Source organism: Mauremys reevesii, linkage group 15, assembly GCF_016161935.1.
Source record: "Mauremys reevesii isolate NIE-2019 linkage group 15, ASM1616193v1, whole genome shotgun sequence".
NCBI lineage: Eukaryota > Metazoa > Chordata > Testudines > Geoemydidae > Mauremys > Mauremys reevesii.
In genome coordinates, this window is record NC_052637.1 from 30,227,903 (window position 1) to 30,247,770 (window position 19,868).

General features: G+C 48.1%; 1 protein-coding gene across 3 annotated transcripts in view; it reads right to left on the reverse strand.

The window, feature by feature from the left end:
- The window catches only part of ITGB4 (integrin subunit beta 4), a 54,877-nt gene extending 42,806 nt beyond the window's left edge, over positions 1-12,071 (reverse strand). For 2 of the 3 annotated variants that reach the window (XM_039501229.1, XM_039501225.1), the window contains exon 1: positions 11,594-11,667. In XM_039501229.1, the coding sequence (XP_039357163.1) occupies positions 11,594-11,598 (5 nt within the window). In that variant the 5' untranslated portion in view covers positions 11,599-11,667. Of the gene's footprint in view, positions 1-11,593; positions 11,668-11,837 lie in introns of those variants that run through there. The other variant, XM_039501226.1, reaches the window with a different exon arrangement.
- Positions 12,072-19,868: the final 7,797 nt, after the last annotated feature.

Here is a 19,868-nt window from a genome sequence, read left to right on the forward strand (position 1 = left end):
TGGCAGAGCCCCCACAAGAAGGAACACCCCCACACCACACACACACGTGTGTGTGTGTGTGGGAGGGAGATTTTATACTGGAATTAACCCATGGGATACTGGAGGACAGGAGAATGAAGCAGGGTCTTTAGTTTCCCAAACCGGTGTTTCACCTTTAAAGTGGCCAGTGATCTGTGCAAATGGGTTGACTATCCCAAGGCATCCGTGTGTCGTGCCCTCATGCTGGCAGCAGCCACTGCCCTGTTCAGCACAGATTGTATTGGGTCACCTGTCCCCGGCAGGCTCGCTCATATCCAGGAACACGCCGTGCTCTGGGACTGGGGCCCAGAAGGGGCCCTAGAATGCTGCCTGGCAGCAATGAGGTCTGGTTAGCGGTCTCTGAAGAGGAAAATGCCCAGCCCTGTAATACCAGGGGGTGCTGCAGGTCTGGTGCGGCAGGACAAACAGTTGGGGGCTGTGGGCTTGGGATCAAAGTGCCCTGGCAGAGGCAGGGGGAAGCTTGCCGGGCTCTGGCAGAGCTATTTCAGTCTCTGCTCAGGAGCAGACTCAAGTAATCTCCCTTCCCCTCTCTTAGCTGCCCACTCCTCCCTTCACAGAGATCTTCCTTTCTCAGGAGTCGCTGTGTGTTTTAAAGGCTCCAGTAACTGCTGGTTCTTCTGCACCCTTCTCAGCAGAGCTACAAACACTTACAGTTCTCTGCCTTCCAGCCCCAACTAAGGAGGAGAAGCCACCAGCGCTGTCTCCACCATCCCTCCGTAGCCTGTGGACCAACAATAGGGTAGGCCATGGCTAATCAGAGCCCAGTGCCAGTCAGCCTGCATGACTCACAGCCAGAGCAAATACCTCCTTTTCCTGCGGTCAGGGCCCAGTGGTCTAATGAGAGCTGGCGAAGGAAAAACAAGGTACCAAATTCCTCCTTTTGGCTATTTTCTATTGTACTAAGAATTTCCAGAATGGCACCAACCACCTTGGCAAGGGCCAGACTTCCACAGTGAACCCTGATGTTTGCCCCCGTGACAGGCTATTGAACCGGTTTGCATCCTTGAGAGCCAGTGAAGCGCAACTTTCACCCTCTGTCTGTTCCAAAGCTGCAGCCTCACTGAAGTCAAACTAGTTGCAAAACACGGACTTGTTAAATCCTGTTTCCTGTGGCCATGCATGAACTTGCAATATTTTATTCAGCCACTAGATGTCTCTGGCTACTGCCTAACGCTCCAGATGGGGTGTGGCGCCCCCAGAGAAGCAAAGGAGACAAAACTAGGAGCTTTGCAGAAGATCATTTAGGAGTTTGTGGTTGCAGTTGTTTTCTATGACAGACACCTCCTCTGCCAGGAGGACTCTGATTCCCTGTGTTACTTGTAGGCAGTAAAATTAAAAAAAAAGTCAAGGCCGAAGTCTAGTGTAAGGTACTACAGCACCTCAAGCTAGAGGATGCAGGCACTGTGCAAGGTTGACTCACTGCACCCTTCATTAGAGCGCCCGGATAACATGACAAGATGTACGTGGTTCATACCTTGCTGCTGTGGCTTAAGCGTTCAGTCCCACTGGCTTCTCATCGAGCCACCCATCATGCTGGCTGTAGTTTAATGTGAATTTAGAGCTGGTGGAAGATGCTAGGCTGACAGCCGTGGAGATCAATGTCCTCTGGTTACTCACAGCTGTGGCCTCCTGCCCTGATTCCCTGACAGTGCATTTCCCCCTGACCTGCAGGCATCCACCTCTAAGGAGTCCGAGGATATTTCAACCTCTGCCCCCATTCAGACTTTGGTGCTTCTGCTGTCACTGCCAGCAAAGCTCCAGTTAATGCCAGGTGCTCTGTGGGCAGGTGCCCATTAGGCACTGCACTGAGACGACCATCTCATTTGGCACCAGATGGTAACAGTTTCCAATTACTACTGAGCGGGAATGGTTCTGAACTGGGGAAAAGTCTCCCTTTCCCATGAGCTGCCTCCTGCCCTCCTGAGTCCCAGTCCTGATGACATGATCGTAACGAGAGGCAGGGAAACACCATAGAAAGGCTATAAAAATGCCTTGAAACACCAGTCACAATTGAGACCCAAAGGATGGGCTCTCTTCCCAAGCCAGCAGGAGAAAGCACAGAGGTAAACCTCTCTGCACTGCCACTGCCGGCACTCAGCAAAACCCACTCCACCATGCGTCCAGAGAGCCCATGGCCGTTGTGAAGACCCTGCACGTGATGCCCGCTATGTCACACCGGCACCAGCGTTGGCATGCCAAGCTCACAGATATATATAGCGCTCCAGAGGAGGGCGGGTACTTCGATTGTTTAGAGGAAAGAACCATTAGGGGAGAGTTTGAGTCACCATGTGCTATTCAGTGCCTTGGGCGCACAGTTTGCCAGCAAGTCGTGGTGAGTGGTTAGATGAAAGACAATAAAATCCAGCCCCATTTTAACAGCGATGTTGCCATGCAACAGACCAGGGAACGTGGACAGTAATTCCCGGCATGGCTTGTGCAGGTCTGTAAGAACCCCGGTCGACAGTGCGCTCTTCAGGGCAGGGACTGGTCTCTTACTAGGTTTTTGTATTGCACCTAGTGCAATGGGTCTCTGTCTCCAGGCACGACTGTCATACACGTAATGAGGCATGCTGGAGCCCCCACTTTTCCCGCTAGCGCTTCTCGCCTAGCTACCCTAGACGTTGCTGAGTGGGTCCAGTGCTCAGCCCTGTCCAGAGCACCACACGGTCAGATCAACATGGGGACGCCCTGGGGCAGGGCTGGGTCTAGGTACCAGCAAGCCAAGCACGTGCTTGGCGTGGCACAATTTCAGGGGCAGCATTCCAGACACCTTTCAGTTGCGCTCATGGAAGGTTTTTTTTTTGTTGTTGCTTGGGGCGGCAAAAAACCTGGAGCCGGCCCTGCCCTGGGGGAAACAACCCAAACACACCCCAGGCCTGCCAAGAAGGATCTCAGCTGCCCAACAACAGGTCAGACCATTTCAGAACCCCAACGAACTCGCAGCCAGTGCACGGAGAGGGAAAGCAGGAGTTAAAGACAGGAGATGACTGTGTCTCAACAACCCTGGAGTGTTTTGAATTCTCCTTTTGTCTCACATTTCCTCTTAGCCAGTGAAAACGGCTCCAAACCCCTGCGAGGAAGTGAACATTTTTCAGTGGGAAAGTTTTGTTAGCGTTTATTCTCCCTGCACTCACTAGCAGACGCGTGGTCTGTTACGCTCTTGGTTTCTCCCTTTTCTAAAGGTGCAGCTTAGGAAAGAAGTAGCTCTGGCCAGTTCTAGCGCAGGGGACACAAGAGGGTGCAGCAGGCAGGACACCAGGCTGGGAGCCCAGAGACCTGGGATCTTAATCCTGACTCTGCCATTAACTCATGTTGCAATTTTAGGCACATCACTTCAAGAAGGGCTGTGTAGCTAGAGTGCTGGACTGGGACTCAGGAGACCTGGGTTCTATTCCCAGATTTGCTATTGGCCTGCTGGGTGACCTGGAGCAAGTCACTTTGCCTCTGTGTCCCAGTTTCCTCACTTGTAAAAGGGGAATGATGACACTGACCTCCTTCGTGAAGTGCTTTGAGAGCTACGGATGAAAAGCATTAGATAAGAGATGGGTATCAATTATCTCTATGCTTCAATTTCTCCATCTGTAAAATGGGAATATGAATGCCATATACAAGTTGTATTACTGTTGCAGTAGAAATTCCCAACTGCAATCAGGGCTTGTTTGTCCTAGGTGGTGCACATGCACACTATAAGACATAGTCCCTGCCCTGAAGAGGTTACAGCTTGAATAGGCGCGATAGACAAAGGGTGTGAGAAAGGAGCAGCCACCCTCTGCAAATCCTTTTAAAAGTATGTGGGTGCCTCACCTGAGCCACCTTAAAGTCTTGGCCAGAGTCTGCTCCTTGTACCTTTACTGAACCAATATGGCTGTACCAGCTGGCGGGATGGGTTAGGCGTAACCTGACCAGATGCTGCATCTGGGTTCCAGGACAGTTTTAAATGGAAGAAAGGTCCATGTGTGCAGCCCTGGCTGGAAAGGGGAGCTCCTCCTCCCAACAAATGTGAAGTGCATCATGAATAGGGGCACAGACCAATGACATATTAATACGTGCGCAAGAGCCAGAGGTGCTTGAAGATTGATGTCCTAGGAAGGCATCATATCTCGATAAGTACCCTAAGAATGGCTAGACTGGATCAAACCTGAAGTTCATCTAGTCCAGTATCCAGTCTCTGACAGTGGCCAGCATTCAATGCTTCAGAGGAAGGTGCAAGAAACCTTGCATCAGGCAGATGTGGGATAATCTATCCCTCAGGTTAGGTTTCATGCTAATCCTGAATAGAGATTTGTTTAAACCCTGGTGCATAAGGTTTAATATCCCTTGCAGGATTTATTAGCATTAACTCCGGATATTCTTATCCCTATAAATGTCCAGCCCCTCTTTGAATAGTGCTAATTTTTTGGCTTCAAGAACATCCTGTGACAACAAATTCCACACTTAGTTTGTGTGTTGTGTGAAAAAGCATTGTGTTTTTATTGGTTTGGAATTTGTCACTTTAAAATTTTATTGAATGCCACTTGTATCATAAGAACAAGACTGGGAGAACTAAACTCCTGAACTACGGTCTCTAAACCGTTCATTATTTCATACACTGTCATCATGTCTCCTCTTCTCCATCTTCTTTCTAAAGTAACAATCCCAGGCTTTTCAATTTCTAGTCAGAGGAGAGTTTTTCCAAGCCCTGGATCATTCCTATCACCCTTTTCTGAACCGCCTCCAGTTCTGCCATATCCTTTTTGAGATTGGGGGGAGGGGGGAGGAGATGAGTACTGTACATATTTCAGATCCTTCTACACACTAACAATTTGTTTGCCTTCTAGGAGTGCAGCTGTACATTCACTGAGATGTCTATACCTTCTCACCTATTCCGCCCAGGTCCCTTTCTTTGGTAGACAGTTAATTTAGAACCTCTAAGGTGTTGGAGTAGTTTAAATGTTTCCCTTCAAGGTGCATTACTTTGCATTTAACAGTTAACTTCATTTGCCAGCACTTTGTCCATTCTCCTAGCTGGGGGAGGTCCCTCCTGTGAAGTTCCTGCCAGTTTTCTCTGGCCATGACTAACAAAGCTAGCTTTGTGACACCTGCAGAGTTTTCCATCTCACTGCTCACCCTCCTTTCCAAATAATTAATAAATGGATTAAACATTAGACCTCGTAGGGAACCTTGATGAGCATGAACCATTTAATCCTACTCTTTGTTTCCTGTCTCTTAGCAGTAGGTATAGTAGCCGGATCTCTGCTGCCTGTAGCAGATGCACTAATGCAGTCCTCTAAATCAAAAAGCAGAATCTACCAAAGTGCAGAATAGAAGTGTAAATTCCTAAAGACACAATTACAGTTTATCTGACCAGGGTCATGACCCCAGAAACCCTGATGCTTTCCTCCTCTACCTTCCCCCCACCCCACATTGCCACTGGGTCTGCTTTAGAAAGGGACCACCAATGTAAGAGAACACGGAAGCCACATGGTGATGAGCAAGGTTATAGATGTCTGTGTATCTGTCTGTCCATCTGTCAGCAGACAGCACCCTTAGGCAGTGAGCGCTAGAAGAAAATGGGTCATCAGGAGTGTGAAATTCTGACCCCACTGAAGGCCGTGGGAAAAGCTCCCAGCGGTTTCTATGCGACCAGGATTTTGATCCAACTGGGTTTCGGATATAAAACTCCAAGTGCAAGGCATTTTCTCTGGTAAGTTTGGCAGTGGGTTCCTGATTATCCGAACGGCCTGAGCCAGGGCAAAGACGTTTGACTCATCGGGAAGCACCGGAGTAAGGAGAGACACTGGAGAAGAGGTTTGGAGAGCCAGGATTCTGCTGCAATGTCACTTTTCCAAGCTTCCCCTTGGCCAGAAGCTTTGGGCAGAGCCCAGGTGCGAGGCAGAGTCTTAAACCCAGGCACCTTGCTGCTTGCACAGCTTCTGGAGTTGAACAGCTGGGGCCGGACGATATAGCCAGGGAGGGCAAGATTCCCATCCAGCTGAGCTTAGCCCAGCCAGGCGGAGGCACGTGGTAGGCTCACCCAGGACAGATACAACTACACAGGTGCCAAGTTCTCAGCTGCGGTAACATTCAGGGGTCACACCAACGGCCAGCCACTGAGAGGAGGACTCCACCTGCTTGGGCCGCTCTGCCATACTAAACTGGCAGAGGCGACAGCTGTTTCTAGACAGAGATGGAACCTGATGGGAGCAAAGGAACATGGGAAGAGGAAAAACCGAGTGGCAAAGATCAAGAATTCGTAGCCTGCACAGAGGCAGCCCCACACTGCGGGGAACCTTTGGAGCCAGGAGAGAAGGGTCCAGCTGTTGGAAGCGTGTTCTGGTGTGAGCTGAGCACTTCTCCCAGCCGGGCTAGAACTGCAGCGCGCTTGGGACACAGCAGCCTTTTGTTGGGCTCCACACCCAGGAGATATGAAAGGACTCAGTGTGCTCAGGTTTCCCCCCAGGCCCTGTCTCTGTCTATGAGGGCCCGGTTGGGCTGCTAGACAATAGGAATTTCCTCAGCCGCTCCTCCCAAGTAACCAGCTCCCCCTCCCGAAGCACTGGGGGCGGGGAGGGGAATCACACAGCCTCACGGCAGCCCACCCCTCACCCCCAGCAGCGTCTCCTCCAGCATCTCAGCCCCCGCTGCCGATGAGGGGCCGCTTGCCAGAATACTGCCCCCTATTTCTGAGGTTCGACAGGCACTAGTAAGAAATATCCCTCTTCCTAACCCCACGCCCTCCCGGATCACTGTCTCAACCAGGAGCTGGAGGCAACAGGCAGTCTGGGTGCAAAGCGCGTGGCTCTTTTGCACGGCTACGGAAGCACTAAAGTGTGATCGTTGCGGCACGGGTGGTGAGATCTGCATTGGGCTAGCTGCTCCACAGACACGCGGTGAGAGACAGGCCCTGCCCCGAAGGGCTGACAATCCAAACAGACGAGACAGAGGAAGGAAACACCAGCCCCATCTTATGAGATGCAGACGTGTCCTTGGTCACACAGGGAGCCTGTGGCAGAGCCAGGAACTGAGCCCAGATCTCACACATGCCCAAGCCCGGTGCCTCCAGCACCCGACCACCCTTCCCTCTCTGAATAGCGAACGTCAAGGCTGCCTCCTGCTCAGCCTGTCCAAATCGGAGCGAATCTCCCTGCTCCCCTAGGTGAATCTCCCCCAATTTCACAGAGTTTTCCCGGATGATCTGACCCTTTAAAGCGATGTGCTCAACTGCCCTTTGAAGTGCTTTATGGCGGATGTTCAAAGCGCTCCTGCTGGGACGCCCCGACATCCATACGTGCAAATTGAGTCATTCCCCCACCCCACTTATGTGCACAGTAAATCCTTAATTGGAAAGGGCCCCTCCCAGGAAAGTGTGTTTTTTTTTTGCACAGCCCCACAGCCTCTCCTGCCCCTGGGGCAAGCCGACATCTCATCGTTATCACGACCCCAGCATCAGAACCGCCCGCTCCTAGTCCAGTACTTAGTGCATTATTCTACCCAGCCTCACAGAGCTGCCCCTCCCAGGCAGCAGCTGGCAAGGAGTTCGGACAGCACTACTCCTGCAGCCATAAATGCAAGTAGGTGCTTATAAACCCCAAGACCATCCCCAGGCAGCTGGGGAGGTGAGAGAAATCCTCTCTTCACAAGGAAAAGGGCGGCGCGGGTCACTGACAGCAGAATCTGACCCCTCGGTCTGAATATCCCAGAACACTCCACAGTAGCTTTAATTTTTCCCTCTTGAAATGCCTCACTCCTGTAGAATGGTTTGGCAGCAGGGTCCGAACTGAATTTCCTGTCCAAGCCTCAAGTGGGAGCGGCAGGCTCCTTGCACGCCTATAATCCCTTACACAATCACAGCCACCTGGATTTAAATACTCTGTGAACATGCCCAATAGAGATTCTACTAAGGTTGCCAACCCCCCAGGATTGTCCTGGTGTCCCCAGGAGTTAAAGATTAATCTTTAATTAAAGATTATCGAAACCTGCAGGAATATGTCCAACTAAAATTGGCAAATCTAGATTCTACCCAGGCACAAGTCTGCAAAGCTCTTTGGTAACGCAAATGAAATTTATTCATTACTTCCCAATCTACTTATCACAGTGAAAAACAGAATTGTCAGGCACATAGATGAACTTAATATGTTGAGGAGTCGTCAACAAGGCTTTTGTAAAGGGAAGTTAAGCCTCGCCGATCTTAGCATTCTGAAAATGTTAGCAAGCACATGGACAAGGGTGAATCAGGTGATATAGTGTACTTGCCTCTTAAGCAAATAAGCTGTCATGGAATAAGAGGGAAGGTCCTCTCATGGATCAGTAACTGATTAAAAGACAGGAAACAGAGGGTAGGAGTAAATGGTCAGTTTTCACTGTGGAGAGAAGTAAACAGCGGGCCTCTGGAGGATCTGTACTGGGACCAGTGCTGTTCAACATATTCATAAATGAGCTGGAAGGGGATAACCATCGAGGTGGCAAAGTCTGCGTACAATACAAAATTACTCAAGATAGTTAAGTCCAAAGTTGACTGCCAAGAGTTACAGAGGGATCTCGCAAAACTGGGTCACTGGGCAACAAAATGGCAGATGAAATTCAATGTTGAGAAGTGCAAAGTCATGCACATTGGAAAATATAACGTCAACTATACATACAAAATGAAGGGGTCTAAAGTAGCTGTTACCACTCAGGAAAGATCTTGGAGTCATTGTGGATAGTCCTTTGAAAACTTCTGCTCAGTGTGCAGCAGCAGTCAAAAAAAGCAAACAATGTTAGAAACAATTAGGACAATATCATAATGCACTATATAAATCCATGGTACTCCCACACCTTGAATACTATGTACAGTTCTGGTTGCCCCATCCCCAAAAGATATATTAGAATTGGAAAAAGTACAGAGAAGGGCAACACAAAGGATCAGTAGTATGGAACAGCTTCCAGATGAGAAGAGATTAAAGAGCCTGGGACTATTCAGTTTAGAAAAGTGCGGGATATGATAGAGGTCTAAAAAATCATGAATGGTGTGGATGAAAGGGGGAAGTGTTAGTTACCACTTCACATAACACAAACACTAGAGGTTATCCAATTAAATTAATAGGCAGCAGGTTTCAAACAAACATAAGGAAGTATTTCTTCACACAATGCACAGTCAACCTGTGGAACTCATTGCCAGAGGATGTTGTGAAAATCAAAATTATAACTGGGGTCAAAAAAGAATTAGTTAAGTTCATGGAGGATAGGTCCATCAATAGCTGTTAGCCAAGATGGTCAGGGACACAACTCCATGCTCCAGGTATCCCTAAACCTCTGACTGCCAGAAGCTGGGACTGGACAACAGGGGACGGATCACTCAGTAATTGCTCTGCTCTGTTCATTCCCTCTGAAGTATCCGGCACTGGCCACTGCTGGAAGACAGGATACTGGGCTAGATTCACCATGGCCATACTGGGTCAGACTGCTCTTGTGTTCACACACACACGTGCACAAGCAATGGGGCCAATCAGAGACACCATTTCAAACCAAAGCAAATGCCCTTTCCAACGGCACATGGCTCCAGGTATAACCCCCTAAAAGGAGTTCGTGTTTGACCACGCAACGAGATGCAGCACATCACACTTGCAATTTGTCCTGTGTTTGTACAGTGCTTAACCCAATGTGTCCTAGTCCATGATTGGGGCTCCCAGGCACTGCCACAATACATACCAATAATGAAGGCAGCCTAGCCACGTTAGCACTGGGGACACCTGCCAAGTCTTGGGTCTGCTCCTCTGCAGGCTGTGGAGCAGAAGCAAGCTGCTCTTTGGCTGGAAGCGTAGCTGCCTCAGTTCAGGCTTAGCCCTTCCCTGAACAGTAGGGCTGCAGGACGATGGAGCGATGTGACTGTGGACTCATCAGCCCCCACCCCCACCCTGCGCAGCTACACGCGGAAAGTCCCTGCAAGGCAGAGGAGCCAGAACTCTCTGTTACTAACCCCCAAAATTGGCAAGTTAGGAGAGAGATCCCCCCAAAATACCCCTCCAGTGTGTGAACCACAAACTTTTGCCGTCTATAGTAATGTGATTCTGGCCCCAGCTGCAGGAACTCCCAAGATCCAGGCCCTATCGTGCTAGGCACTGTACAAATATGCTGCACAAGACAGCCCTTGCCTCCATCTTACAGTCTAGTGCAAAACATAGGGGTGGGCCACCAAATATCCAGTAGGTGGGAACAACTTTTAATCCCGGCTGAGCTGGGCAGGATTCATACTGCTCAGTGAAATGCTCCCTAGCTCATTAGCAATGCCCTGGGGTACCCTGTTCCCTCCAGTGCTAATGTTACACCATGGGGAATGCCCCTGTCCAGCTGGGCCAGTGCGTACTGACTGCCCACTGGAAAACCCCATTCACTCTAGTGTTCCGCTCCTCCCAGTCGCCTCCCCACAAAGGGGCCCAGCCGCTAGGAGACGATTTTGCTGAGGTGAGCATCTGTAGTAGTACACTGCAAATCTTGTCTGTGCTGATACCAGGATTCAGAATTCTGATATAGCCCCATGTCCACACAGGGTGACCAGATGTCCCGATTTTATAGGGACAGTCCCGATATTTGGGACTTTTTCTTACATAGGTGCCTATTATCTCCCACCCTCTGTCCCGATTTTTCACACTTGCTGTCTGGTCACCCTATGTCCACAAATCTCCACGCTTTTCCCTGCTCCCCTTCCCACACAGCCCCTTATCCTCCAACTGCCTGATACATGGCCCCCTCCTGTCCTCTAACCCTCCACTGCCCCTTTCATCTCCCCTGACACACTTTATTCCCCTTATCCTGTCTCCAACACATGCATGCTGACTCCCTTATCCCGCCCCCACTCACCACCCCTCGCCATCCCTTTATTCCTTCTCTTGTGCACACTCTACGCCAGATTTGCCAGCAAGAAAAAGCAGAGCGCTATCTGCAGTTCAGAAGAGACCAAACCCCCTCATCCTGAACTCGGATTTCATAGTTGGCCCCTTTTTTAACTGGCTCAACCCCAAACTTTGGGCACAGATCCACTTTTTGCAAAATGGCCCCTGTGTTTATAATGGGCTAAACCCAACCTGCAGCTCTGAACACCTTGGGCCATCTTAGCTGCAAGTTCCCTATGCCCTTCTCTCCTGGCACAGTTCATCTTTCCCTGGCTAGAAAGTGGTGGAATGAAGAGAGCAAACCTTAGAAACCTGGGACAACTTTTGCTAATCCACAACTCAGACATCACTGCTGGCGTGTGCGCGCGCACGTGGGTGTATGCTCGCTCGCACGCGCGGGGGTGTATATAACACAGCATTTTACATATTTTAACAAGGTAGCCCCCTTCCCCCCAAACAATTGCACAACTCTGCAAAACAAACCTGTCTGATCAACCAGTGCCCTTTCCAAGCAGCACAAAGGAATGAAAATACACAGAGTTTAAAAATAACCCAAAAGAGAGACATACAATAAGCAATCCACCTCAGTCTGTCCTGTGCCTACCTGTGAGAGAAGCCCTGTGCTTCATTTAACTGCTCCCCTTTGCTAGCAAAAAAATTAAAGCAAGTGCCACACCAAAGAACACAGATACATTCATTCCACAAACCTCATTAGTGCTGCGTCTGATTCAAAGTCCAAATCCTCTGCAACAATCCAAATAGCAGTCACCCACACAGCAAGCCAAGAAATTCTTCTGAAGGCAAACGGGGAATTTCACTGCTTCACTGCCACCAGCAGACTTCCACACTTAGCCTGTTTATTTTATTTTTTTGGTCCCCTTTCTCTCTTTTCCATTCAGTTGCCAAGTTTAAATCCACAGGGCAGGCAGGCAGCTCATGAACTTGACATACCTTTGCTGGGATCTGTCCCCTCGGATCAAATATTGACTCCTTTTCCTCCTCTTTCTCTTAGGAGTTACTCCCTCTGCCTGCCTCTCTCCCCAGCGGTGTAAGGGGAGGAGGAGAGAGGATGAGGTGAGGATAGCTGTAGTGGGATCCTTTTTCCAGAAAGGGACAGTTTTATTGCAGCTCAGGTAGAGGGGGAGGGAGGCACCGGTGACTCAGTCTGGCATTCCTTCAATTTATGCACACCTGTATGGGCAAGAACAGCGAGGGAAGCTAGGCACTCTCTCCCTCCTCCCCGTCCACACGAACACCCACCCACAGGAAAAGGGCTGGGAGCTGAGACACAGCCCAGCCCAGTTACACTTCACCAACAAAGATTTACAGAAGGGATTGTTTGGAGAGGGAGGGGGGCTTGTGTCTCAGCCTTTGCTTTAGAAACCCGCTGAGCACAAAGCCAAGCGCTTATTTCAGTGCTGAGTGTGCCATCCAGGGCTTTGCAGCACCCAGGGGCTGCCTCTAGATTGTTTTGAATTCCCCACCCTCCGCTCTGCAGTCCCTTCTGTCTGGTAGGATCTTTTCCTCCAGACTTCCTATGCTGGACAAGCTGAGATAATATTGTATTGCAGAATTCAGGTGACCAGACAGTAAGTGTGAAAAATTGGGACCAGGGTGGGAGGTAATAGGAGCCTATATAAGAAAAAGCCCCAAATATCGGGCCTATCCCTATAAAATCGGGACATCTGGTCACCCTAGGTTCCAGCACAATCCCTGCAAAAAAAAAAAAAAAAAAAAAAAAAAAAAGGTCAAGTTCCAGCAGGGACAACCACCACTCCTTCCCCACCCACCCTGTCTCTTTCCATGTCTGGCTGGCAATAATTAATGGCCAGCCTCCTCCATTTGCACTCTGAATGGGAGAAAAAGCCCTCAGACCTCATAGGCGCTACCGCTATAACCAGGGTTCCAGGTGCAACATTTCCATGCGGTAGTGTAAATGGGACCCACCCACATCCCTGATCTGCGCTAAGTCTTCCACAGGCCGAGGCTTTAACACTGCAAGGTGATTCTGGTCCTGGCTGCAGCTCTTGCTGGTTGGCTGATGGCGTGGAGCTTCCAGCTTCTCCCCACACTTCTAATTACTTCATTAAGTATTCTCAGCCCAATTAATTACACAACTTCCAACTACTGCATTGTTTTTGCTCCCTCAGCCCACCTTCTGCAGCTCCCAGGGTTCTTCATCCTCCTCTCCCTGCCCGGGGGGCAGCCAGCAGCAATGGGGTTCCTCTCGCCCCCTTTCCAGGGTGGTGGGGGCAGCTCCAGGAGCTCTTCACTGCTCCGCCTGCCTTCCTCCTGCAGCAGCCCTGATTGGCTGCTCTTCCCCCAGAAGCAGGCAAGCGGGGAAGACAGCCAACAAGAGGGGGTTTCCTCTGGGCAGGGTTGGAGCATCTCCTGTCATTGGGCTACTGGCTCCTGTAGGGGCCAAAATTGCATGACTTGTGAGAACTGGCTGCACTACCTGGGCCGAGCTGGAGGAGCACTGAGCATACACAAAAGAGTTTCCCTGCTTGCTCTTGATACCGCTGCCCCAAGGATCGCCACCAGCATGCAGGAGCAAAGCAGAAAGAGTCCTGCTCAGCCCCGAAGCTGCAGGATGGAGCATGCTCAGTCATCCTTGGGGGATGTGGGGTCTGTATGAGGACAGAACATGTTATGCGGATGGCATCTTTGAAAAATAACGCTGCAAACCTCTGAGCATGTGCAAACTGTGATTGTTCAGAAGCTCATAACTTGGCCAAATTTGGGCTGATATTCACAGGGATGACCAAAGGCGCATCCCTGCCACCAGGGCCACCCCCTTGCCAAGATTTCAAGTCACTGCTCCAAAGCATTGAGACAGAGCTTCTCAGCTAAATGGGTGTAAGAATTTAGCATTATCAAAACAACGTCAATTTCCCTAACCTAGGGAAGGGTTGAACCATTTTTACAGAATCTTCCCAAACATATTTCAGTCAGAGGCAAAAAGGCAGCATGGAAGATTCCTATCTGAACGGTTCAAGGTTGGCAGAGTTATAAGCAACTGAAAACAGAAACCTTCAAATGGGAAGTGTTCAAAAATTTAATTAGACACCTCTACCACTGACAACTATTGCAATGCATGTGTCATGGTCTCACCTTAGGAAGCCAGTGGACTGATTTTGCAGGGATTACATGGCCGAACAGTTTTCTATCATGGAGTCTGAAATGCAGTGGAAGGTGGATTTTATAGGTACTGGAGCCATTTTGGTTTGGTTTCAATGTATATTTCCTTGTGGAATTACCTGCTTTCCCTATGTAAATAGGAGGATCAGAATTCTAGCCTTCTGAACAGTCTATGGGAGGTTCTCTTAAAATTCACCTAATTTAGTCTCTCCCTTGTACAAGTCTCAAGATTCTGACCCTTTGCCCAGGAACATGAAAGTCACGGGATCTTTGGCCACTTTGAACAGCACTTCCCTAGGGGAGTTCCTAGTGGGCTTTTCTTTCCGAAATGGATGGGATAATAGAGGAAGGTGGTGTTTTAATAACTCTGGGAACAGGAATCCTTTTCTGTGGCTGAACAAGGGAGGACTCTGGAGGAACCACTTCTAGGGTGAAAATAGTTCATTCCCAGGGCCCATTCAATTCTTACTTTCTCTGCTGGGATTGCCAGTCAGGATGCCAACTGTTAACACTTAGGTGTGGGGTGGTTTTTTGTTTTGTTTTTTAAATGCCACATCAGCCTATTCAGTGTCTTGCCTCCTTACATAGTACACCCAGAGTGACAGCCCTTGGATTCTCACTTTGTCAGATCATACCTTGTGTTTCTCAAAGAAAAACATTCAATAGCACAATAATGAAACACAACCCTCTTTTGCCTTATATGATCAAACAAAATTTTACTGAGGATTTTTTGTAAGAAAGAAAAGATCTGTTTTGTACCAGAAATTATGTTGATGAAAACCCACTGGCAGCATCTTTTATAATGTCATCCCAAGGGAATTTCAGCAGCATGAACTCTGTATCCAGGTAAATAAAAGTTTTAATTCCAAAAATTAGTTATAAACTATAATTATGTATGTAAAGAGCTTAGAATGAAAGGAATTCTCTCTCCTACATATGTAAGAGTGGGAGCGAGAACAAACACTGATCACTGAAATGCGGACAATGCTGGGGTGGGCAGACAGTGGTCAGGTGGACCACAGGCACATGGCACAACAGCAAGAGGAGGAGAAAAAATGTTGGCCAAGGGCTGCAGGACAAACCCCTACTCTGTCTTAAGGCTCTGCGGGGACTTTAATATCCCTACAGAGCTGAGGAGATATTACAAAACCAAGGTCCTATCTAACTGACCTGCAAAGAGAAACCAGGAAGAAACTGCATTTACCTCTGAAGTTTGAGGGACTTTGATGAATCCACTGGAATTAGAACCAGTTGCTCCAGGAAGTTTTATTACATCAATCCTGACGCTTTGACCACTAAGAAAGGCTCTCAGCTCTGTCTCTGTCCCCTGCCATGCTGTGTACCAGCCACTGCCACCCTAAAGTAAAGGAATCTGAACTTCAGCAGAGTGGATGCTGGATGATTGTTCCTCCAAATTCAAATGCAACAGCAATGATGAGCTCCGCAAGGCCATCGGGACAGAATTAGAAATTGGGACGAATTGATGTTTAATGGAGAATGCCTACTCCAGGTCCAAATCCACATCCTGTGTGCTTCTGGGTAGCCTCCTCTCCTTTCTGGCAATTGCTGGGGAACACGTCTCTCTGATCACAGTTGGTACTCAGAAGCTGTCAGAATACCCACTTCATCGGATGCAAGTCCATCTTGAGGGACTCTGAGGCAGAGAAAGGCAGGGAGGAGGGGAGAGAAAAATCTTTTTTCTAGGAAACCGCTTCTCCTCCACATGAATTCTGCAGACCACTGGGCTAATTCAATGCCTCCCACCTTCATCTTTGGACTCAACTAGGATTCTAATGCAGAGAATCAGACTCTCTTCAGTACTGAGACCACACGTGGCTACTGTACAAAATAAAATAAAGATACAAGAGAATCAGTAGGACCCCATTTCCTGCTATGCATATCACAGCAACTGCACTGGAAGGGGACATAAAGGCTGATGGAAACCAGGCTCTAGTGCAGTGATGTTAGAATGTTCTCAGCAGAGGGCCCTCAACTGCGCTGTGCCTTAGCACCTGAGATAAGGTTGTACCAGCCTCTTGATACTATTAAGATGGGATGCAAGACATCTATTCCAATAGTAGAGAATGCAAGATCAGCCCCTATTGCGTGCTCTAGTTTAGAATCATCTTAAGTAGAGAGACTTAAAATAGACAAGAGGAGTAGAGAGATTTGTTCTTTTTTGGAAGACTTAACTTGTTTTAAAGCAACCAGTTATAGTATCCCTAAAGCAAGAGATACCTTGGTACTGCATATACAAGATTCATAACATCAGCTGGAATGAATCGTGGAGTTTGCTTCTGAATGCCAGCAGAGCCCATCAGGTGACTGCAGCCTCGTGGTGTATCTTAGTGCAGAGTGGAGTTCTGTCTGCAGTTGCACACAGTTCTCATTCCTTCGGGATGTTTTCCTCTTTCATGTCTTCAGCTGGCTCACAGAATGGTTCAGGCTGGTGGCCTGACGGATCTTGACTTTTCCTCCAGTGATTTTCATTCCTCTCAAATGAATGAACAATCCTGTCTTTCGCATTGCAACCCGCATTGGAAGAGTCACAGAGAGCCGCTCTTTGAACCTGAACAAGCAAACTGAAGGTTCCATAAGTAAACTGCAGAAGACATGAGATAAGGGGCTGAATCATCAAGAAGATAATCCTCATGGATCATACAGCACCGAAAAGGAGAACACACACAGCTACCTGGAAATGATTAAATGCCTAGAGTCACGCCTTTTCCGCACATTCATATCAAATAGAAAACTCTTATATCAAGCCATAGCCCATGAAGTCATTTTCCAAAGGCATGATCATGTAAACTCATTCAGTTATCTGGCTTCCCCATCTTGGTGAACATTTACTGTCTAGTCAATTTACCAGCACTCAGAATTACCAAAGAGAGGAGATCAGCAATCTGTTAACTGCTGGTTTTTTAAATGGAAAAGTGAACATGAATGTATAGCAAGCCATTACAAAAAATAGTAATAAAGCCACGAATTGTATATTTTACAAGTTTCACATTGTTTCCATTGTCCCAGTGACACCACATCTACTCCTGAGTCTTTCAGTAAAAGGAGAGAAAACAGGAGTTCTAAATGGCCTGTACACTTTACTGGACTCCAGAACGCCAAAAGTTAGTCGTATGCAAGAAGAGAGAACACTATGCTTTTGTAGTAACCACTGGCAAGGAGGGAGCTGCTGGAGGAGGATTATTCATGTGGGGCCAGATCCTCAGCTGGAATAAATCATTGTCGCTTCATTGATTTCACACCCAGGACCTCCCCCGCAGAAATGACAGCACTTGAGTGGTTTCAGTGTGGGTAGATACACGTACAGCCTCTAGAATTGATGTTTCATGGCAAACCAAGGGTAGTGATATGGTAAGTTCCATCCGCTGCAACAGAAGGGCTCAGTAGGGCAAACAAGCACTAGAATAGGGTGGTTCTGTCTTCTGCATGTGATGGTAGAAACCGATTAAGTGGATCAAACGTGGCTTCTAAAGAAATGAATGAAGCAGCATCGAGATTCTTCATTAAGAGATCCTTCCTCCTGCTGATTTCAGAATTGCCCTTTCCGTCAAAAATCTTCTCTCCATGTCTAATCAAAGGCCCAGATGGGAAACAGCAGGCCAAGAGGAGAGATGCAAGAGAAAAGATCTTGAAATTAGAAAGTGACTAAACACAATATAAAAGCCATGCGGAAAGCACAAACTAAAACACAGTGATAAAAGAAACAGTTTTAAAGAAAGGAAGAAACCACTTGCAACATGGATCATTTGCCCACATTAGATAGAGTATCTAGGGTCCCTGTGCTTAAGATTGTCCTACTGCAAACAACCCCCTTCCCCCCGCAACATTGTAGTGTCTCTTAATGAGTCAGTCTGCATAAATCTGCGAGAAAGGCGGCCACTGCTTAACGTGATGATGCTTCATAGATATGGCAAGTGAGGGATTTTGAGGCAAAATCAAACTGCTTGTATTAGTAGAATGCTGGGATGGAAGATGCGCTATAGAAGGGCAAAGTTATTGGTGTTTTAGCTATTGTAGAAGAGGCCTGGTACACAGCAAGTCTAATTTTCTTCCAGTGCTTGTCTAGACCAGTGGGCCAAGGGAAAGTAAGATTTGTATTACCAGAGGAAGGTGAGAAATTTCCTAGTGAAACCCCAAGTGCTTCAGAAGCAATCAGCTTTCAGCAGTTTGTTTACCGGAGAACACAAGCATTAAAAGATTTAACAAATGAGTAAGAGTTATAAGCGATCAGCCTCTGTGGTTCTTATTTAGAAGAACAGGGAGGAAGTCCAATGGCTCTTTAGAAAAAAAACAACCCCTATTTAAAGAGGAACTGCCATAATTAGCAAGGCCAAGGCAGTGGAAGACCCCCTGGTCCAAGCTGCAAGTAAGAAAATGCTGGGAAGAACAACGCTGATCCCACTAAAAGGGGAAAGAGGGACCTTGCTGGGATCTCATTGCCCATTAGCAATTTTTGATTAACAGTGATTTGTTTTTTACACAAGAGTCTTGTAAGCCTCCCACCCCGGGAAATGCAGTTCTCTCCTGAAAGAGCGATGACTCTGCCTCCCTCGGCTCACAAATCTATTGTTCAACTGGAACACCCCATCCCATTTCTGGGCACTCTGCAAGAGACATCTATTTGATGGGTTCTTCTGCAGAGATCTGAGTGCTTGCTTCCCATAATGACGACGGGGTGGGAAGAAGTTTCTATAGGTGTCTGACTGAATTACTGTTGAAATGATTATTCCAATGCTGCTGGGATTTGACTGCACGATCAATGGTGGGTAGGGGCCTAAGGCCTTGGTGAGGTGGGTTTTTAATTTTACAGTAAACCCACAATGTTGGTGTTGCATATAAAATAGACAGAGGGACTGGCAGCAACAGAACAAAAGCCATAGCTTCAGGCTCCACTATTTTAGCTTTGAGGTGGAGTCAGCAAAGGCTGCTCAACCTGCTTAGGTTAGAGGCCACATCCTGAGAACACTAAAGGAAGCTCAGAGCAAAATCTCACACCCTTAGACCAACAAAGCACCTGATACAGAAACAGGGAGGGACAGATCTCTGAACAGCAAGAGGCAGCATGCAAAGTCAGTCAAAAACCAACACGTATGGGCTTGGAGGCAGGAAAATCTTCAAAAGCAAAGCTGACACAGTGCAGAGTCTGCCAGAGATGACTTCATTCACCTGATCTATCAATGTCTAAAAACTCAGTGATTGGCCTGCCTTGATATACCCAAGGCCTTTGAATACATGGCTTCGGGCTGAGATAAACCCATGCAAACACAAGCAGCACATGCTTAGAGGACAAGGAGACTTTAAGCCCACAGAAAAATGAAGGAGCCACAGATGGTGAATGGTACTAGCTATATCCCTCAAAGAGAAAATGAGACCAGAGGCTGATTTCATTGTCAGTGTACGGCAACAGTCTCCCATGGGGAGAAGGGGATGGGGAGTGGTCTGCAGCCTTTGTGAAAAGGCTCAAGTGACTGCTAACGTGGCACTGGGATGAAGGATGTTTTAGCCCTAGGTAATCCGTTCACATCAGACCAGGTTGGCAGGGACTGAAATTATTGCCATTTAAATGGGATTTTGGTGGCCTAGGTGGAGCGAATTTGTTTCAGTCCAAGCTTGTTCCCTAGAGGACTGTGCATATGTTCAAACAGGCAGCCTCCTTTGTTGACAGCATCAGTAGACACTAATGATCAAATGGGCCCTTGGAACCAAAACGTGCTCCCAAAGGTAGATCACATCTAAAGCACTTTGGCAGGGAAGCTTGCATTATGGCTGGCATATTTCATCAGCACTACGTCATAGTACTGCAGTGGCAACACTATTGTTACG